The sequence below is a fragment of the Onychostoma macrolepis genome, chromosome 09, assembly GCF_012432095.1.
Source record: "Onychostoma macrolepis isolate SWU-2019 chromosome 09, ASM1243209v1, whole genome shotgun sequence".
Lineage (NCBI taxonomy): Eukaryota > Metazoa > Chordata > Actinopteri > Cypriniformes > Cyprinidae > Onychostoma > Onychostoma macrolepis.
Window position 1 is genome coordinate 25,386,703 of NC_081163.1, and position 17,625 is coordinate 25,404,327.

The 17,625-nt window shown below is 36.3% G+C and overlaps 1 protein-coding gene across 7 annotated transcripts in view; it reads left to right on the forward strand.

The window, feature by feature from the left end:
• myo3b (myosin IIIB) overlaps positions 1-17,625 on the forward strand; it is a 138,364-nt gene that overhangs the window by 29,114 nt on the left and 91,625 nt on the right. For all 7 annotated transcript variants that reach the window (XR_009272802.1, XM_058787029.1, XM_058787028.1 and 4 more), the window contains 12 exons: positions 716-781; positions 4,806-4,961; positions 10,081-10,165; positions 10,542-10,658; positions 10,856-10,960; positions 11,935-12,018; positions 12,235-12,437; positions 12,517-12,615; positions 12,728-12,842; positions 12,932-13,058; positions 14,419-14,629; positions 16,190-16,337. Coding sequence is in view for 6 of the 7 variants with exons in the window: in XM_058787029.1 (XP_058643012.1) it covers positions 716-781; positions 4,806-4,961; positions 10,081-10,165; positions 10,542-10,658; positions 10,856-10,960; positions 11,935-12,018; positions 12,235-12,437; positions 12,517-12,615; positions 12,728-12,842; positions 12,932-13,058; positions 14,419-14,629; positions 16,190-16,337 (1,516 nt within the window). In the remaining variant the exon portion in view is untranslated. The remainder of the gene's footprint in view (positions 1-715; positions 782-4,805; positions 4,962-10,080; positions 10,166-10,541; positions 10,659-10,855; positions 10,961-11,934; positions 12,019-12,234; positions 12,438-12,516; positions 12,616-12,727; positions 12,843-12,931; positions 13,059-14,418; positions 14,630-16,189; positions 16,338-17,625) is intronic.

A 17,625-nucleotide genomic window follows, 5' to 3' on the forward strand; every position in this document is an offset into this window, starting at 1 on the left:
GTGTTGTATAAACTTAAAATGACAAAAATAAATAAATAAATAAATTGAAATAAAATAAAAATTATCTGAAATAAAATAAAATATAATAATGCTCACTTTCATTTAGTTTAAGTTGAAGCACTGAAATAACTGAAAGTAAATGAACTAAATCTAAAACGTAATAAAAATAAATCGACAAAAACAAAAAAAGATAAAAACAAATTTTAAAAACGTAAACTAAACTAACAAAAATTTAAATATAGAAAAATACGATCTTTTTATCAGTGATACTACAACAACTATCCCAGACATCATTGCTAAACCCAACATTGTCAAAATATGCAGTAGTTTAATATAATAATGCATAGCAACAATATGCTGTATTTATAACCTGAAGTCTGCAATTAATGTAAGAAAGTTTTGGGAGATTTTGATGGTGACAGTATAAAGAGAAGGTAAAGAGAACATACTGATTTTAGAGTAGGACTGCAGCATTTGATTTCTAGACGAGCTGTTCTGAATAGCTGTTCTTGGGTACAGGTCTGTACCTGAATGAGGCGTATGTGTTTTCTGCTTTTCTTTGTGTAGGGAGATGAATGCGAACAGACATTTGTTCTGAACAAACACCGTTGTCCCTTTAGCTTTGTAATTTATTTACCCTCCCTGAATGAGGCCAATCCGATGCGTTTTCTTGTGTCTCATTCACGTGTGTTGTGTCTTTGTGTTTTATATGCAGGAACCCGTCTCCTACCCTCCGCCACCCGGAGCACTGGTGCAGGAGTTTCTGCCACTTCATTGCTCAGTGAGTACAGCAGCTTCATCTCTCTTCTGTACAGACCAAACTGGCCACTTTCCAGTTTTTCATGTTTTTACTCCTGAATCTGTGTGAAGTACCGAGAAATACTGATCTCTAGAAATACTGAGTATTTACATTAGACAGGAAATGTGTTAGAATTTCTCAGTGGTTCCGAAAATTTTTACACGCTACCATTCCAAAGTTTGGTGTCTAAGTAAGTGTTTCTGGGACAGCTGAAAATCATGCAGTGTGTTTAGGGCTTAAGTGTGCTTTTGTATCTTTCTTTAAAATGAACATCTCATGATATTTGTAATGCCATCGTGGCCTAATGGATAGATAGTAGGACTTGTAACCTAAAGGTTGCAGGTTCGAGTCTCAGGTCTGTCAGGAATTGTTGGTGGGGGGAGTGAATAACCAGCACCTTCAATACCATGACTGAGGTGAGACCCTTGAGCAAGGCACCGAACCCCCAACTGCTCCCTGGGTGCAGAAGCATAAATGGCTGCCCACTGCTCCGGGTGTGTGTGTGTTCACTGCTGTGTGTGTGCACTTGGATGGGTTAAATGCAGAGCACAAATTCCGAGTCACACGTCATGTCCTTTCCTCTTTTTCCTTTTTCAGATATTTTAAATGTGGCTTAAGTGTCCAGATCCTTTTTGTGTTGTTGTACCTCCATCCTGTCAGTAGGTTCAGCTGTAATGGCACTTGACAAGACCAATTCTGGCTGTTTCTGTTTGAGCAAAACATGCAGTGAGAAGTTTTCACAAACGCCTCTCAGATGTACGGTTTAATTCCTGTCAGACAGGCTGTAAATAAAAGGGGCCCAGCTCTCTGTGTGTGTGTCTGTACATATAAAAGCAATGAAAAGCCCAGATTATTATTTCATTATTGAGAATGAAAACATCAGAGAGAGGGATGTTGTGTGCACGGCAGGAGGGCTGTGAATGCTAATTGACTCATTTATTTGTGTTAGTTGTTCATTTGTCAGTGTGGCAGGTCTGCTGGCCGCTCGTGATGAATTAAAAGCACAGACGCAGTCATATTCATTAAGCGTATTTGTGTGTGTGTTTCTGTGTGCTGGTGGGATTTTATCCTGAGTGCTCTTTAAGTGCTCCTGAGTGTCTGTGTGTACAGTCTGCTACACACATGGCTGGTTGGTTTTGTGGTTAAAATTCAAGGTTGGTTGTTGCGAGTCTCAAACTGGTTGAGCCATTAACTAGCACCATTGTGCCCTTGAGCAAGACACTTAACCGCAGGTTATTCCAGCAGACTCTGTGTACTGTAGTATGACTGTGGAAGCTTATACCATTTTTCTGACTTCCTCTCTTCATTTTCTCAGTTCATAAATTTGATGGATGTGTAATTAAATTTTGAAGAGCTGTTAACTAGCTATTAGTTTCTAGAATAGAATGCTTTTGAAGTTCCACTCCAACTTGAGATACCTTCTGTCATTTAACCTGAACTGTTTGTTAAAGGTACACTTTGATTTGTGATAGGTAAAATAATTACTTGAGTTCGACCTTCACTTCATTCAACTCCAAGCAAAAGGTTGCCAGATTTAAAAAAAGCTATCTAAAAATGAACATAAACATAGACTCTATTTGATCATCTAGCAGTAATCAGTCTAGATTTAGATTAGACCAATCTAGCTTTTTGTGGCAGCTTGTAGTGGGTCAGTCTAGAGTTTCATGACTGAACTAAATTGACTTTATTAGAAATGACAGTATATTCCTATATTGCTAATATATTACTCTAAAAAAAAATGGTGCTAAATAGCACTAAAAGTGGTTCTTTGGCTCATAATCATAGGGGAACCACTTTAAGTGCTATATAGCACCTTAACCACCCAAAAGAACCGCTGAAGAACCATTACAGGTTCGTTATAGGTGGTATATAGCACTTAAATTGGTACCCCTATGATTACGAGTCAAAGAACCACTTAGCGGTGCTATGTAGCACCTCAACTATGACAAAGAACTGCTGAAGAACCAATTTTGTATTTTCAGTGTATTTACTGAGCTGAAGATGCTTTGCTGTCCACAACCTATGCTCCAGTGTCACTATTCAGAAAACCGGCATTTCTCTGCATAAATCTTGTCTAATTATGATGTGATCATTAATTAAATAAAGCTGTGAAAAAACACACATACTCGCAGGAAAAAAAATTGCAATGCATCACTCAGCATGTGTTTGGCACAGTAAATCTGCTTCAGCCTAGGTTTTTATGAACATCACTCTGAAAAATTGTGTTTTGAGAGCCATTAGGTCAGAAATAATTCTGCTGAGTAAATCCTGTCAATGTGTGTGTGTGTGGTGTACAGGGACACAATGTTATCGCGAGGTGCCGGCTGTTTGTTCTCTGCCTGTGTGTGTCCTATAACAGCATGCTGTTGTTGCTGTGTTATGAATGTGTGTGTAATTGTGCAGCTGAATGGCCTGTGCTCTGCTATCAGAGCTGCCTGCTGCTCAAAGCCTCAGCCATGCCGAGTGCTAATGACAGACCCCTGGGCCTAATCTACTGCGTTTAATGGGGTCTAGACTCTAGAGGAGCTGGTCTCAGCACAGCCCCAGTTTCAGTCGAGAGTAAAGCAGGCCACTGAGATTTAGACAGACACTGTGCTTAGTGCTTTACTTTCCGGAAAAACTGGGAAACAAGAAAATAAATCCAAACTGGACAGATGAGGAGGAATGGGGAAAGTCAAGACATTTTGCCAAATTCAGTCCAGCTAGTGACTACCCTTGTGAAAAAGAAGTACAGTTTAGCAAACTAGAAAAGGAGTAGCCTACTTGCTTTGGAAATAATATGCTTTGTTTTGAGTCACTTGATTGCATGTTAATCATTAATTAAATGAAATGCATTATTGTTTACATTTATATTAAATAAAATTACCTAAACTTTAAACTGCTTTTTTGACCCACTTAAGTAGGACTAAAGTACATCTTTAGTAATTTCATAATTAAAGGTAGTGAAATATGATACAATGTACTTAATACCGACAAGCATCCGTTTGTCGTGTATTTGAATAATATTTGTAATGAAGTTGCCTTGCAGTTTAGTAGTCATTTAAAATATATTAACTTTAAATATAATATTAAATAACACAGAAGAACATTATAATTAATTGTACTTAAGTATTTGTACCTTACCACAGTATGTTGGTCAACACATCAGAATATGTGTTCTTCTTCATAGCACGACAAACGATTATTAAATCATACTTCAAAATGTACTTTCAAGTAAATCTTAATTTGACATTATTGCAAAGTGCACTTTTTAAGTTACACTTTATTTTAAGGTGTCATTGTTACAGTGTAATCATACCTTTAAGTACTGAGTATTATTACTTAACTACAAGTACTTACTATACAGATTAGGGTTTGGTTTAGGGTTACTTGCATGTAATTAATTGTTATTATAATAGTAAGTGCATGTAACATGTAACAAGGACACCTTAAAATAAAGTGTTACCAAAAGTGTATATAAGTGTGCTAAGAAATTAAGTATGTGCTAAGTCATGAAATTAAATGTACTTGAAAGATTTGATGTACACTAAAAGTGCCCATCATTAAATATCATATACAGATCATAAAGAAATATGCAAAAGGTGTCATGAGACATGATCAACAGGTAACCACAGTCTCTGAGCAGAAGGACACTGCATGCATGTAGTCCAGAACAACAGAGACAGGCCTGTAGACACATGATAAGACTGTTTACACTGGATACTATGGTGATGAGAGAGAAAGAGAGAGAGAAGGCTGGTCAGATGTTCAGTTCAGACCTCACAGAGCTTCTTGATCATACGACGATGTACAGGTGACATGCTTACCCTCGCTGAAGGCCTTTACATGATTATGCAGGACTTTTTACTTGTTCGCTTTTCATTTATTAATTAGTTTTCACATTAATTTCCTTGTCATTATATAGAAAACTGCTACTGTTATGTGTCGTTTGTGACTTTGCATGCTTCTCTGCTTTCTGTTTGTCTTCTGTTATATTTTCCCCCTTCATCCCTTCTCCTATCTGCAGGTGTTTGATAAAGGATTTTGAGACGCGTCCATCAGTGACGCATCTGCTGGAGCATCCGTTCATTAAACAGGCTCATGGAAAAGACACGTCGCTCAGACAGCAGCTGTCAGTCCTCATCCGCGAGCAACAGGACGTGGGCAGCAGAACTAAGACCAGGTACATCCTGCCCACAACACAAACCGCAGGCCAGAACAACACTCTGACTTTTCTGAAATCACATCGAGATGTTCATGAGGTAGAGAAAAATACATTATGTCGCGTGCTTAAAAAGGCTGACCGTTAAACATCATCGCTTGAAATTATAAATATACGGGTGGGTTAAACAGAAGTATTATTTTTCAGGTTTATAATAGCCTGCCAATCATAGATTGACATTTTGAAGTGCTTTCTGATTCGTCTCAGGGTCAGACCAAAGATCTGGTAGCCTTGACCATGACAGCAGTCATTGTGAGGCGCTTGACTTGCATTTATCACTGTCTTCTATAGATGCAGAGCTGTCGAGGTGCATTTATCACGTCTAAATGTGAAACAGTGAGACTTTCTGTTGTGACAGTCTAGAAATATACGAATCACAGCATGTGGGTTTTGAGTTTTTTTCTATTACTGTGTCATTTATCACTTGAGGGTTTCCTTTTTCCAGCAGATGGCAGTGTTATCTGTGGAGGAATGAAGCTCCTCAGGTTATTCTGAGAGGCTGGCATTCAGGAGCATTAGATTCAGTCGGATGGCATCACTTCAGTGGCGTACAAGTCAAACGGATATCTCTGATATCTCTGATGCTGTTATAGATGCTACACATAATGAAAGAAAGAGTTTCCACTGGATTCTCCTTGAAAATTTTCATTTAGACCCTTAAAATCATGCAGATCTTGTATTACCTATTCTTTGGGCCCTTTGAGGAGGAGACAGGGGGCCTACAAAATTCGCCGGCATTGTGAATTTAAATGACAACCCTGCCAATAGTATTCTCAATAGTTGAGTTATAAAATTAACTCAAATTGGCCTTTTGATTCATCTAAAAGTTGCTGAATATCAAATATAAAAGTATTGAACAATGTAAAATATTTTTGTTTACTGTATTATAAAGCTTGACAAAGACTGACCTTTCACATGAAAAACAGCATGATTCAGTTAAAAACTTAGTAAGATTGGTAAATGGCTGGTAAGATTTTTAAATGTTTTTGAAAGTCTTTTATAGTCAAAAGACCACACACACACATACAGTATATATTTGCTTGAATCCATTTTCAGCTTCGTTACTTATGTCTTCAGTGTCACATGATCAGAAATCAGTTTAATATGCTGATTTGCTGCTCAAGAAGCATTTCTGATTATTATCAACGTTGAAAACAGTTTTGCTGCTTAATTTTTTTTTTTCAGGATTCTTTGATTAAAAGTTCAAAACAATAGCATTTGTTTGCAATGCATATTTTCCCCAAATTTCCCAAAATATTGGAGAGGGTGACCTTAATGTTTTTGCTTTTTACAACTTAATTTCATCATAAACAAAAGCTAAATTAGCTTAAAATTATAGTTTTTTTTTTTTATTTTTTACTTGAGATAAAACTAAAAACATTTTGTTAGTCAATGTTTCATTTAGTTTATTTACTACTAAAAAGACATCTTTGAAAGACCTAATGTTTATTGTGACGGTTATTTAAAGGGGTCATATGATGCGATTTCATGTTTTTATTTCTCTTTGGAGTGTTCCAAGCTGTTTGTGCATATAAAAGATCTGTAAAGTTGTAAAAAACCCAAAGAGATATTCTTTATAAAAATTAAGTCTCTGCCACGGCCTCTTAAAACGGCTCATTCAAACATGACCCCACATGTCTACGTCACGGTGTGGGGAGATTTGCATATTACCGCCCTAATGTATACACAATGAAAGAAGGCGTAACTTTTATTCTCGCTGTAGTATGGTTGTTGCCGCCACCATGTCGTGGAGACGCTGTGTGTTTCGTTATGAAAGCGAAAGTACTTTGTTTGGCCTTCCAAATGAGTACATAACTAAAAATCAGCGGTTAAGTTATATTTATAACACTGTTCCAGAACAGTACAACGCAAATATTTGAGTGTGTGCAGCACATTTTACGGAGGACTATTTCCTGATCCTGGGAGAGAGTAGCCTACAATGTGAACACTATGAATGGCTGTGAACACTATAAAGTGGGGCAATTCCAACGTCGCAAGGACAGTTTGATGCTTTTGACTCACAGCCTGTAAGTATGTTTTTCGTTATTTAAAGAATTTGCTACGGATGATTCAAACGCGAGTTTTGAGCAGTGTAGAGTAGTGCTTGTTTGGCATTTCTACGATCACGAATGCAGACATGGTAATGTTTACGCGGCACGGTGCAACGCGTAAAAAGACAGTCATTATAACAAGTAATTATGTCTTCACTGAATGCCACAAATGCCTCGTTTATAATGGGTTTTATTGTTTTAGTCTCGTCGCACCGGAACGCGGCATCACAACATGGTAAGGGGCATAATATTTCCGTCACACGCTTGAGGTATTTGGCCAATCACAACGCACCGGATAGCTGGCCAATCAGAGCACACCTCGCTTCTCAGAACGATGAGCTTTGTAAAAATCGACACGTTTCAGAAAGGCGGAGCATAGAGGAGCCACAATAATGTACAGTATGTGGAAAATAATGTGTTTTTTTTTTAACCTCAATCCGGCGTTATCACATTGCATTACACCAAATACACCAAATTATGTTTATGTTGCTTGGATTTCTGTACTAAGATACGTCTGAATTCTACCACTGAAGCATTAGTACTCTTAACCCTGTCACCACCTCTCTGATTCAGGGTTACATGAGGATTCACAGTCCCTGATGAACTCAGTACAACAGAGGGAATTTTACATTTTACCTTCGTTTCCACTTGACTGAGACACACCGATCAGGGCAGGATGTTAACTTCTCTTGTTCTTGGGTGTCTATGCAGACAATTTTAACTTGTTCTGAGAAAGTGGGGGCTGGTACACTCTGTAATTGTGAATAAACAGTCAGAGGGTTGCCAGATTGTAGCCACTTATTCCCCAGGCCACATATAATCTGCTAGCCTGATAGTGACAGTGAGAGAGCCGTAATGAGATTATGAGCTTGGCTGTGCTCTCTCTGTTTAGTCACTGATGGCAAATATCAGTGAAGTGATTACAGAGTGAGGGGACACTGATGCACACACAGAAACACAGCCACACACACATAAAGCACAGTGTATCGTGTCTGTACGCTGTCATGTCCCCGGGGCCCGATGGGTTTTAAGAGCTGTGAATAGAGCAGCTGCTTCCTCATGATCTAAAGGTCAAAAATACAATAGAGGGTCAAACCCTGATGAAGTGCTTTCACTACACGCTATAATAGCCTTTAAACCCCAGAGGATAGACCTGCATCACACCCTGATGCCGCATACACGAATGGCATGCTGGATGTTTAGATTTTGGGTTACACTTTATTTTACAGTGTTCTTGTTGCAGTGTAACTATACATTTAAGTACTGAGTAATATTAATTAACGAGACCTGTTCTTACTATATGGTTAGGGTTAGGATTAGGGTTCGGTTTAGGGCTACTGGTATGCAATTATGCATAATTTATTGTCATTATAATAGTAACAGGCGTCATGCACTCATGATTTTTGAGGGGGAACCTTGGGTGGGGGGCATACGTGTCATGTGACACACAGCAGCCACGATAGCACTGTATAACTGATATAGGCTTGTTTTATTATTTATTTATTTTTTTCCTTTTATTTGAAATATTTCCAAACGTGTTAACTATATCAGGATATATAGATTCTCAAATATGTGTAAGTAAATGCGTTTTGCACCTTTATAGATTATGTTATTTGATTAATAAATGGTGATGGGCAAAGTAGACTAATAGTGTAATCTATTAACTACACGTAAAAACCTGACTTTTTACTTAAGTACCAGATACATGGGTGTCATGCCATAAAATATTTTTAATACGGCTGACTTTGTATTTAATGTGAATTTAATAACATTATTGTAAGTTACTAATTATAACACTTTCATTTTACAGAGAGAAAAGAACATTTACATTATCAAAGAACATTTTCATTCAGTCTAGCCAGAGTTCAGGCATTCTCAAAAACTACCATTAAAATCACTGAAGCTGTTTACACTGTGAAATTAATATCTTGATCTTATTCGTATGTATATCTGCACCTTGTTGTTTCTGATGAGAGAATTCGCCAGATAATTCAGTCAGCGAGCAAATGAACAAAACACTGTGTTTCAGCAATGACTCATCTAAACGTCTCTGATTGGCAATTGCATTCATAAGCTCAACAGAATTGTGTGTGATTGGTTATAATGCAGTGCTGTACAAATGCGTCTGTCTCTGGCTCAGCCAGGTAACGCAGATTTGAATTTAGCAGCTGATGTTGTGCTGCACTGAACGATCTAATCACACCGGTGTGATTTTATCAAATATAAAAATTAATTTTTTGGCTATTTTTTGTGTTTTGGAAGCTGCATTCAAAATCCACTTGGCTCAGAAATCTGAGGGGGCACGTGCCCCCTCACTTTGAATGGGCATGACGCCTCTGATAATAAGTGTATATATAACATGTAACAAGGACACTTTAAAATAAAGTGTTGCCAGATTTTGTTTTTTGGTGTTTATTAAAAAAATCATCACTATTGCCGGTCCTAATAGTTAGGGTTAAGGATTTTAACAAACCTCCACTAAATATTTAACAAGCATGTAACTAACTAGTCCTATAATATTTGTGAACCTGGACCTCAAAACCAGTCATGAGGGTCAATTATTTGTATTTATACAAAATATTATCTGAAAGCTGAATAAATAAGCTTTTCATTGATGTATGGTTTGTTAGCATAGGGCAAAATTTGGCTGAGATACAACTATTTGAAAATCTGGAATCTGATTTTGAAATATTTAGAAAATCGCCTTTAAAGCTGTCCAAATTAAGTTCTTAGCAATGCATATTACTAATCAAAATTAAGTTTTGATATAGTATTTACAGTAGGAAATTTACAAAATATCTTCATGGAACATGATATTTACTTAATGATTTTTGACATAAAAGAAAAATCGCAAATTTTGACCCATACAATGTATTGTTGGCCGTGCTACTTATTTTGTGCTCCAGGGTCATTTGTGCTACAGACATTAATGACACTTCAACTCAATAAATTACATGTTTATGATTGAATTGATTTTTTAGTATTTCATGTTTATTGAAGCTGTAACATTGCTGTATTGTCTTTTACAGGCATGAGCGGATCAATACTCGCAAAACCCTGATCATTGAGAGCTGTCCTGATGATGATCTGGTGAACCTGGAGGTTTTAGATGAGGTATTTAGATGATTTAGCTGAAATCTAAACAAAGGCTTTTAATTTCTTTATCATACAGAAATATTTTTATTTTGATGTAAAGTCAACATAAAATCAAAATGGACCTTATTTACTTTCTTAATATGTGTTCCTGGATGTATTTTTGATAATTTTTTCCAAATAATTGCATAACTCCATTAAAATGCATAATAAAAACATAACATAACATTATGAAAGTAAAATGAGTTGCAGTTGGCATTTTATGTTGACTTTAAAATGTAATGGAATTCAATTATAAACTATTACTAAACTGTCTGCTCAAATTATGTGAATTCAGTGAATCTTGTAGTATAAACAACAAAGAAACATTTCCATCTCCAGCATTTCTCTTTTCTAGGAAATAATCATTACACATCTTCAGAGGCGATATCAGGAGCTGCAGATCTACACATATGTGGGTGATATCCTCATAGCGCTTAACCCTTTCCAGAACCTCAACATCTACTCTCCACAGGTGAGAGGAGCAACATCAGGCTGTGCACTAAAGCATAATTTATGTCCAAAGCAGACCATCTTTGTTTAAACCATCTTATGTGTAATTCACGCTTGGTGTTGTGGGGAGCCACTTCAAGTTGGCTTTCTGAATCAAAGCTTCCTTGTAGAGAGAGAACTAAGATGTAGTTTCTCATCTAAAAGCGCCTCTGTTCTCAGTTCTCAAAGCTCTATCATGGGATGAAACGCTCCACTAACCCCCCGCACATCTTTGCCACTGCTGATGCAGCCTATCAGAGCATGGTCACCCTCTCCAAAGACCAGGTACTGCTTTCTGTGTCTGCACTCTCATTCCTAAAACAATATAGAGTATATCTTAGATATATACGGTTCAGAGACATAGACTGACTTTAAATATGGTTTTAAATATTTATGTAGGGTTCACCAGTGGTTTCTTTCTCTTTAAACAGTGTTCACAATAATTTATTTGAGAGAGAGACAAACATGTATATTTTTATTCAGCAAGGACACATAAAATTAATTAAAAAGTGAAAGTAAAGACTTTTACAACGTTTAAAAACTCTATAAATGCTGTTTTAACATTATATATTAATGAAAAACTCTTGGGGGGGAAAAAAACTCTTGGAGATTTCCAGAAAAATATTAATCACAAAACTGTTTTCAATAATGATAATAATGAGAAAAGTTTCTTGAGCTGTATATCAGCATGCTAGACTAAATTCTGAAGGATCATGTGACCCAAAAAGACTGGAGTAATGGCTGCATTTTAATATATATTGATTAGAAACATTTTTAATTGCAATTTTACTGTTTTTACTTTATTGATCAAATAAATGAGACTTCTTTCCAAAACGTTAAAAAAAATAATAAAACCTTACCGACCCCAAACTTTTGAAATGTAGTGTAGATGCATCATAGGAGAATTGTCTTTTTTTCTTTTCTTTTTATGAACCAGATTTTCCAGGTTTCTATCAGATCTCACCATTATATTGTTTTGCATTTTGTGTAATAATATTCTGTGGTGTCGTTTAGATTTTATTTATTTTTTGAATATACAATGGTTGACCTTTTCATATATTTTCTTCCAATTTCATATCTAGCAAAAAATAAATAAATATATATATATATATATATATATATATATATATATGTGTGTGTGTGTATATACATCAATATACAAATAAATAAAAAATAAACATTGTATTACTGGTGCTTCTGTGTATGTTAATCTATGTGGAATGAGTGTTTATATATTTGTATTGTTTTTGTCTGTGTAGTGTATAATCATTAGCGGAGAAAGTGGAGCGGGTAAAACTGAGAGTGCCCACCTCATAGTCCAACATCTCACATTTCTGGGCAAGGTTGAGTACTCACCTCTTTTATACTTTAGCTAACACACTTTATACAAACACTACTGCGTGTACTATAAGAAATGCTTCAGTAACAGATCGATGTGTTTTATAATGAGATTCCTGATCATTTTCCCTCTAGTGATGTAATCATCAATGACTGTAAGATTCGCAGATCAAAAATCTGGATCACACTCTTTAAACATCATCCGTTGTTTCTATTTCAAGGCTAATAATCGTACACTTCGTGAGAAGATTCTTCAGGTGAATCCCCTGGTAGAGGCGTTTGGTAATGCGTGCACAGCCATTAACGATAACTCCAGCCGCTTCGGAAAGTACCTGGAGATGAAGTTCACACCTACAGGGGCCGTGATGGGTGCTAAGATATCTGAGTATCTTCTGGAGAAATCAAGAGTCGTCAAACAGGCTACGTGAGGAACCACTGTGCCTAGATCTGTGGCCATTTTTTAACATTGATTACTATTTACAGCTTATGTTTTTAATTTGCAGGGGCGAGAAAAACTTCCACATATTTTACTACATCTATGCTGGTCTTTACCACCAAGACAACCTCAAGAGATACAGGCTACCCAACAAAACTGCCCCCAGGTTTGTGTGTTTATTTGGAGTGAAAGAGACTCTAAAGATGTGTAATTCTGAATCCAGATCATGGTGTCACTGACAGAGATCAGAGATTCACGTTACTTTTCTGTTCTTTCAGATACATTGACTGTGTTAATGGTAAAGTAATGCAGGACATCATCTCTAGCAAACTCTACAAGGAGCAGTTTGATGCCATTCAGGACTGTTTCCGTATCATAGGATTTACTGAAGAGGTACAGCTGGAATTCTGATTTATATTTCTTAATCCTATACACTTATTACAGGGATAGTTCACCCCCAATGATTTATATTTTATATACAGGAAGTGAATTCTGTGTACAGAATTCTATCAGCCATTTTAAACACAGGAAATATTGAGTTTACATCCACCAGCTCCCAACATCAGAGCGACAAGAGTGAGGTGCCCGACTCTGAGGCCTTAGATGATGGTAAGAGCCTTAATAAGATGATTAAATACAAAAACAGCTGTAAATAATGTAAAATATATCATAACACAATAAGCAATCTCATTGAATGCATTTAATTGGCTAACCCTTAACTACATACAGAATTGCATATACAGCTCTCTGCTGTATAATCTCTTGGTCATGTTTTATTTATGTATTTATTCATTTATTGACTAGTTAGTTAGGATGGAAGTTAGTAGGATAGTTAGTTTGTTGCCACTTGTCAATTGACAATGCAAATATGAATGCAAATATCCAAGATCTACAGGTCACTACATTGTCTGACGTGGCCTTAAACCCATGACTACCCTAGTGAAAAATAAACACACTAAAATGTATTTGAAATATATATAAGTGTACTACAAATTTATATGCTCAATAAAAATACCTTGCAATACTTTTAGTATACTAAACTGGTATACTTAAAGTCTGCTGAATTGGAACAACAAATTTTGTGCTTAATGAACTTTAATTGTGCGGAAGTAGTGCTGAAGTCCAACTAAAGATATGCTGAAGTATATTTGATTGTGCTAAAGTGGAATTAATGCAACTATACTTCAGATACACTTTAAATATCTTTCATTTAAAGACTGATATTATTCAAAGATCACTGTTGATGATCAATCCTCATCAACAGTGACATTAAAACAAATTTTAGGCTTAATATTAAGAAATGTGCATTGTGCACAAGTAGTACGCCTAATAAAAGTTTAATTATAATTTTTATATCAGTAAGTCTCAAGCGATATGTTAGTAAATATGCTAATAGATTTGAACTATACTTAGTATGAAATAAATGTATTTTAAATATATTTATTTTTTCTATGGTAGTTAAACCTGGAATATAATATTTTGAAATACTGCATTTCGATTGTTAGATTACAGATACAACAGTAGATACATTTGCACTGACAAACACAGAACAACGTTGACAATTACCACATTGCAGTATATCACTTCTCATACATTCAGTGGCCCAACGAACACCAAAACATGTTCAACTGGAGAAAACAAGCACTGACCAATGACAGCAGACATCGATACTAGTAATACATTGATTGGACAAAGCGTGTCTGTTGCCATTGGTCAGCGTTGATATGTTCAGTGTGAATTAGTCTTAAAGATGGATTCTTTATTGATGCCTTTTTATTTGGTATTTTAAACCTTTCAGAGATGTTATATTTCATGAATGTTAGTTTCTGGGGTTGCATCAACAAGAACCCACATTCTCCTAATGAAATAAATCTCACGGACGTGTTAGAAATAAATAGAATTTTGAAAGACAAAAGATGAGAGGCATAGGTGTTCCTGATATTCTTCTGTCTGTATCTGCTGTGTTCAGCGGCCGCTCTGCTCAGTATTGGCTCTGAGGAGCTTCAGGAAGCTTTGACCTCCCACTGCGTGGTAACTCGAGGAGAAACCATCATTCGCACCAACACCGTGGACAAGGCCACTGATGTGAGGGATGCCATGTCTAAAGCCCTGTATGGACGCCTCTTCAGCTGGATAGTGAACCGCATTAATGCACTGCTGCAGTCTGACACTAACATCTGGTACGATAAAATATTACCGTCATTATCAGGGATGCATCCTTTGGTTTAATGTTAAAATACACCCAAGACTACCATTTTAGACCAATTTGAACGTAAATTTCACGATGGTCTTAAAGAAATAGTTTACTCAAAAAGAAAATACTGTCATCATCCTGTGAAAAAGAAATGCACTTAATGTGCACTTGCTATGTCTAATCTTAGAAGTATATTTTTAAATAACTGTCATAAAAGGCATAGTTCACACCAAAATGAACATTTTGTCATCATTTACTCACCCTAAAGTTGTTCCAAACAAAAGAAGATATTTTGAAGAATATTGGGTTACACTTTATTTTAAGGTGTCCTTGTTACAGTGTAATTATACATTTAAGTGCTGAGTAATATTAATTAACTAAATGTACTTACTATATGGTTAAGGTTAGGATTAGGGTTTGGTTTAGGGTTACTTGCATATGCATAATTTGTTGTTATTATACTATTAAGTACATGTAACGTGTAACAAGGACACCTTAAAATAAAGTGTTACCAAATATTGTTAACCAAACAGTTGCTGACAGGAAGAAAAATACTATGGAAGTCAATGGCTACCAGCAACTGTTTGGTTACCAACATTCTTCAAGATATTTTCTTTTGTTTTCAACAGAAGAAAGAAACTCATACAGGTTTGATAAATGTGTGATCTTAGGGTGAACTATCACATGGCCTTTTATTTATTACTATCTGCAAGAACCCTTTTTAAAATATAGCTACTATTATAATTTAAAGTACACTAAAGTGGACATTCAATACAATTAAGCACACTTCATTTTCACACATATTTGCTGTTCTGTTTGCTATGTACCGTTGAGCTCATCTTTGTTGATTGACTTTTACCTCAAGTTAATTTAATGATAACTTCAAGGTAAATTCTAAGCTTTCATCCCAATCTCGCTCCTTGAATCTTTCCGTTATGGATGCGTTTACATGCGCGAGCATCATCTCCAGCGATGACCTCCAGTCTAACCACCACAAAGCTCAGAATATTAATATCCACAGCAAAAGAAGAAAAGAGCTACAAAAAAGAGGTTTTTATAAATTTTTGATACAGAGTTACATTGAAAAAATAATATGCAGATGATTAAAAAGACTTCAGAGAGAGTGGAAAAGCCGTTCATTGATCCGAGCGAATCCTGTCAGACATCAGCCATGGGCTTGTCAGAGAAACTCACGTCTTCCACCTCCATACACACAATCCAAATTCTGCCATTTCCACTCCAATCAGCAGCGCGTTCAACGTTATTGCCACTAATAACCTGTTAGCGGGAGCAGAAGGTGACCCCTGGTCGCTGTCTGAGGAGTTTGGAGGAGATCGCGACTGACTGAATGTTCAGAGACGAGCGTCCAAGCTCTTGGTAAACTGAAATGACACACTCACGCAGACTTGTGTTTTTAAAGCTCTTTGTTTTTGTGTTTTCTTGGTTGACAGGTCGTAAAATATTTAGTTGTTTGGGTCATTAGAGTGCTTAAGGCCTAAATGTGTTGTGACGGTCAGATAATGTTTGGTTCTTCATGTCTTTGAAGTGCGGCTGAGAGTGGAATGAACGTGGGGATTTTGGACATCTTTGGTTTCGAAAACTTCAAGAAGAACTCATTTGAGCAACTGTGTATCAACATTGCTAATGAACAGATCCAGTTCTACTTCAATCAACACATCTTTGCCCTGGAACAGGTGAGACTTTCTCTGTGCACTTTCTCTGAGTTTATCTTAAACCCACCACTTTTTATCCTTGAATACATCTGCATCAGTTTAAATGGCAAAGAAAGAAATGGAAATTTCAAAAATCGGTGAAAGGTGTATTGATATTTTCTAATTTCATTTCATTATTTATTTATAAAGCACATTTAAAAACAACCCAAGGTTGACCAAAGTGCTGTACAGATCAGGAAGCTCAAATAAAAAACAAAATCTATAACAATCTATAAAACAACATACATAAAATTAGAATTGTACATTAAAGACCCACACTAAGAAGATGTGTTTTAAGTTTTGATTTGGATCGATTCTGAAGGCTATTCCAGAGTTTAGGGCCCGCTATCGCGAAAGCACGGTCTCCACGATGTTTTAACCTCGATCTACGAACAGAAAGCACTCCAAGGTTGCTGGATCTAAGTGACCTGGATGGATTATGACAACATAAAAGATCAGATAAATACGTTGGAGCTAGGCCGTGTAATGCTTTAAAAACAAAAACTAAAATTTTAAATTCTATTCTCAGTTTGACTGGTAGCCAGTGCAGAGAAGTTAAAATGGGAGAAATGTGATCAAATTTACGACTACAAGTCAGCAGCCTGGCTGCAGCAGTTTGAACCATTTGAAGGCATCCAATCGATGATTGGTTTGCTCCATAATAGAGTGAATTGCAGTAGTCAAGGCATGAAGTAATAAATGCATGGATGACTATTTCAAAGTCCTTTAGCAAAAGAAAAAATTTTACTTTTGCGAGACGTCGTAAATGATAAAAACATGACTTAACAACAGAATTAATCTGTTTATTGAACTTGAGACCTGAATTAAACAACACACCTAGATTTTTCAAACATGGGGAGACATACTGTAAGAACTTAAGTCGCCAAGGTCAAGATCACCTAAGTCATAAAAATCACTTGGACCAAACAGTAATACTTTAATAATAAAATTGTGTGTAAGCCATAATTTTACTTCCTGTAAACACACTAGCAGGACCTCTATGGAGCTTGAATCATTATGTTTAAAGGGCAGCTACAATTGGGTGTCATCAGTGTGTATATATAAGTGAAAAGATACTCCCATATTTTAAAAAGATGGAACCCAATGGCAGCAGGTATTAAGAGAACAATGTTGGAGCAAGAATAGATCCCTGCGGAACACCACAGGAGAGATGTGCTGCTGAGGAAGTGTGTTTTCCAATGCATACAGAGAACTTCCTCTTAGTTAAAAAGGACTGAAACCAATTTAGAACAGTGCCCTGAATGCCTAC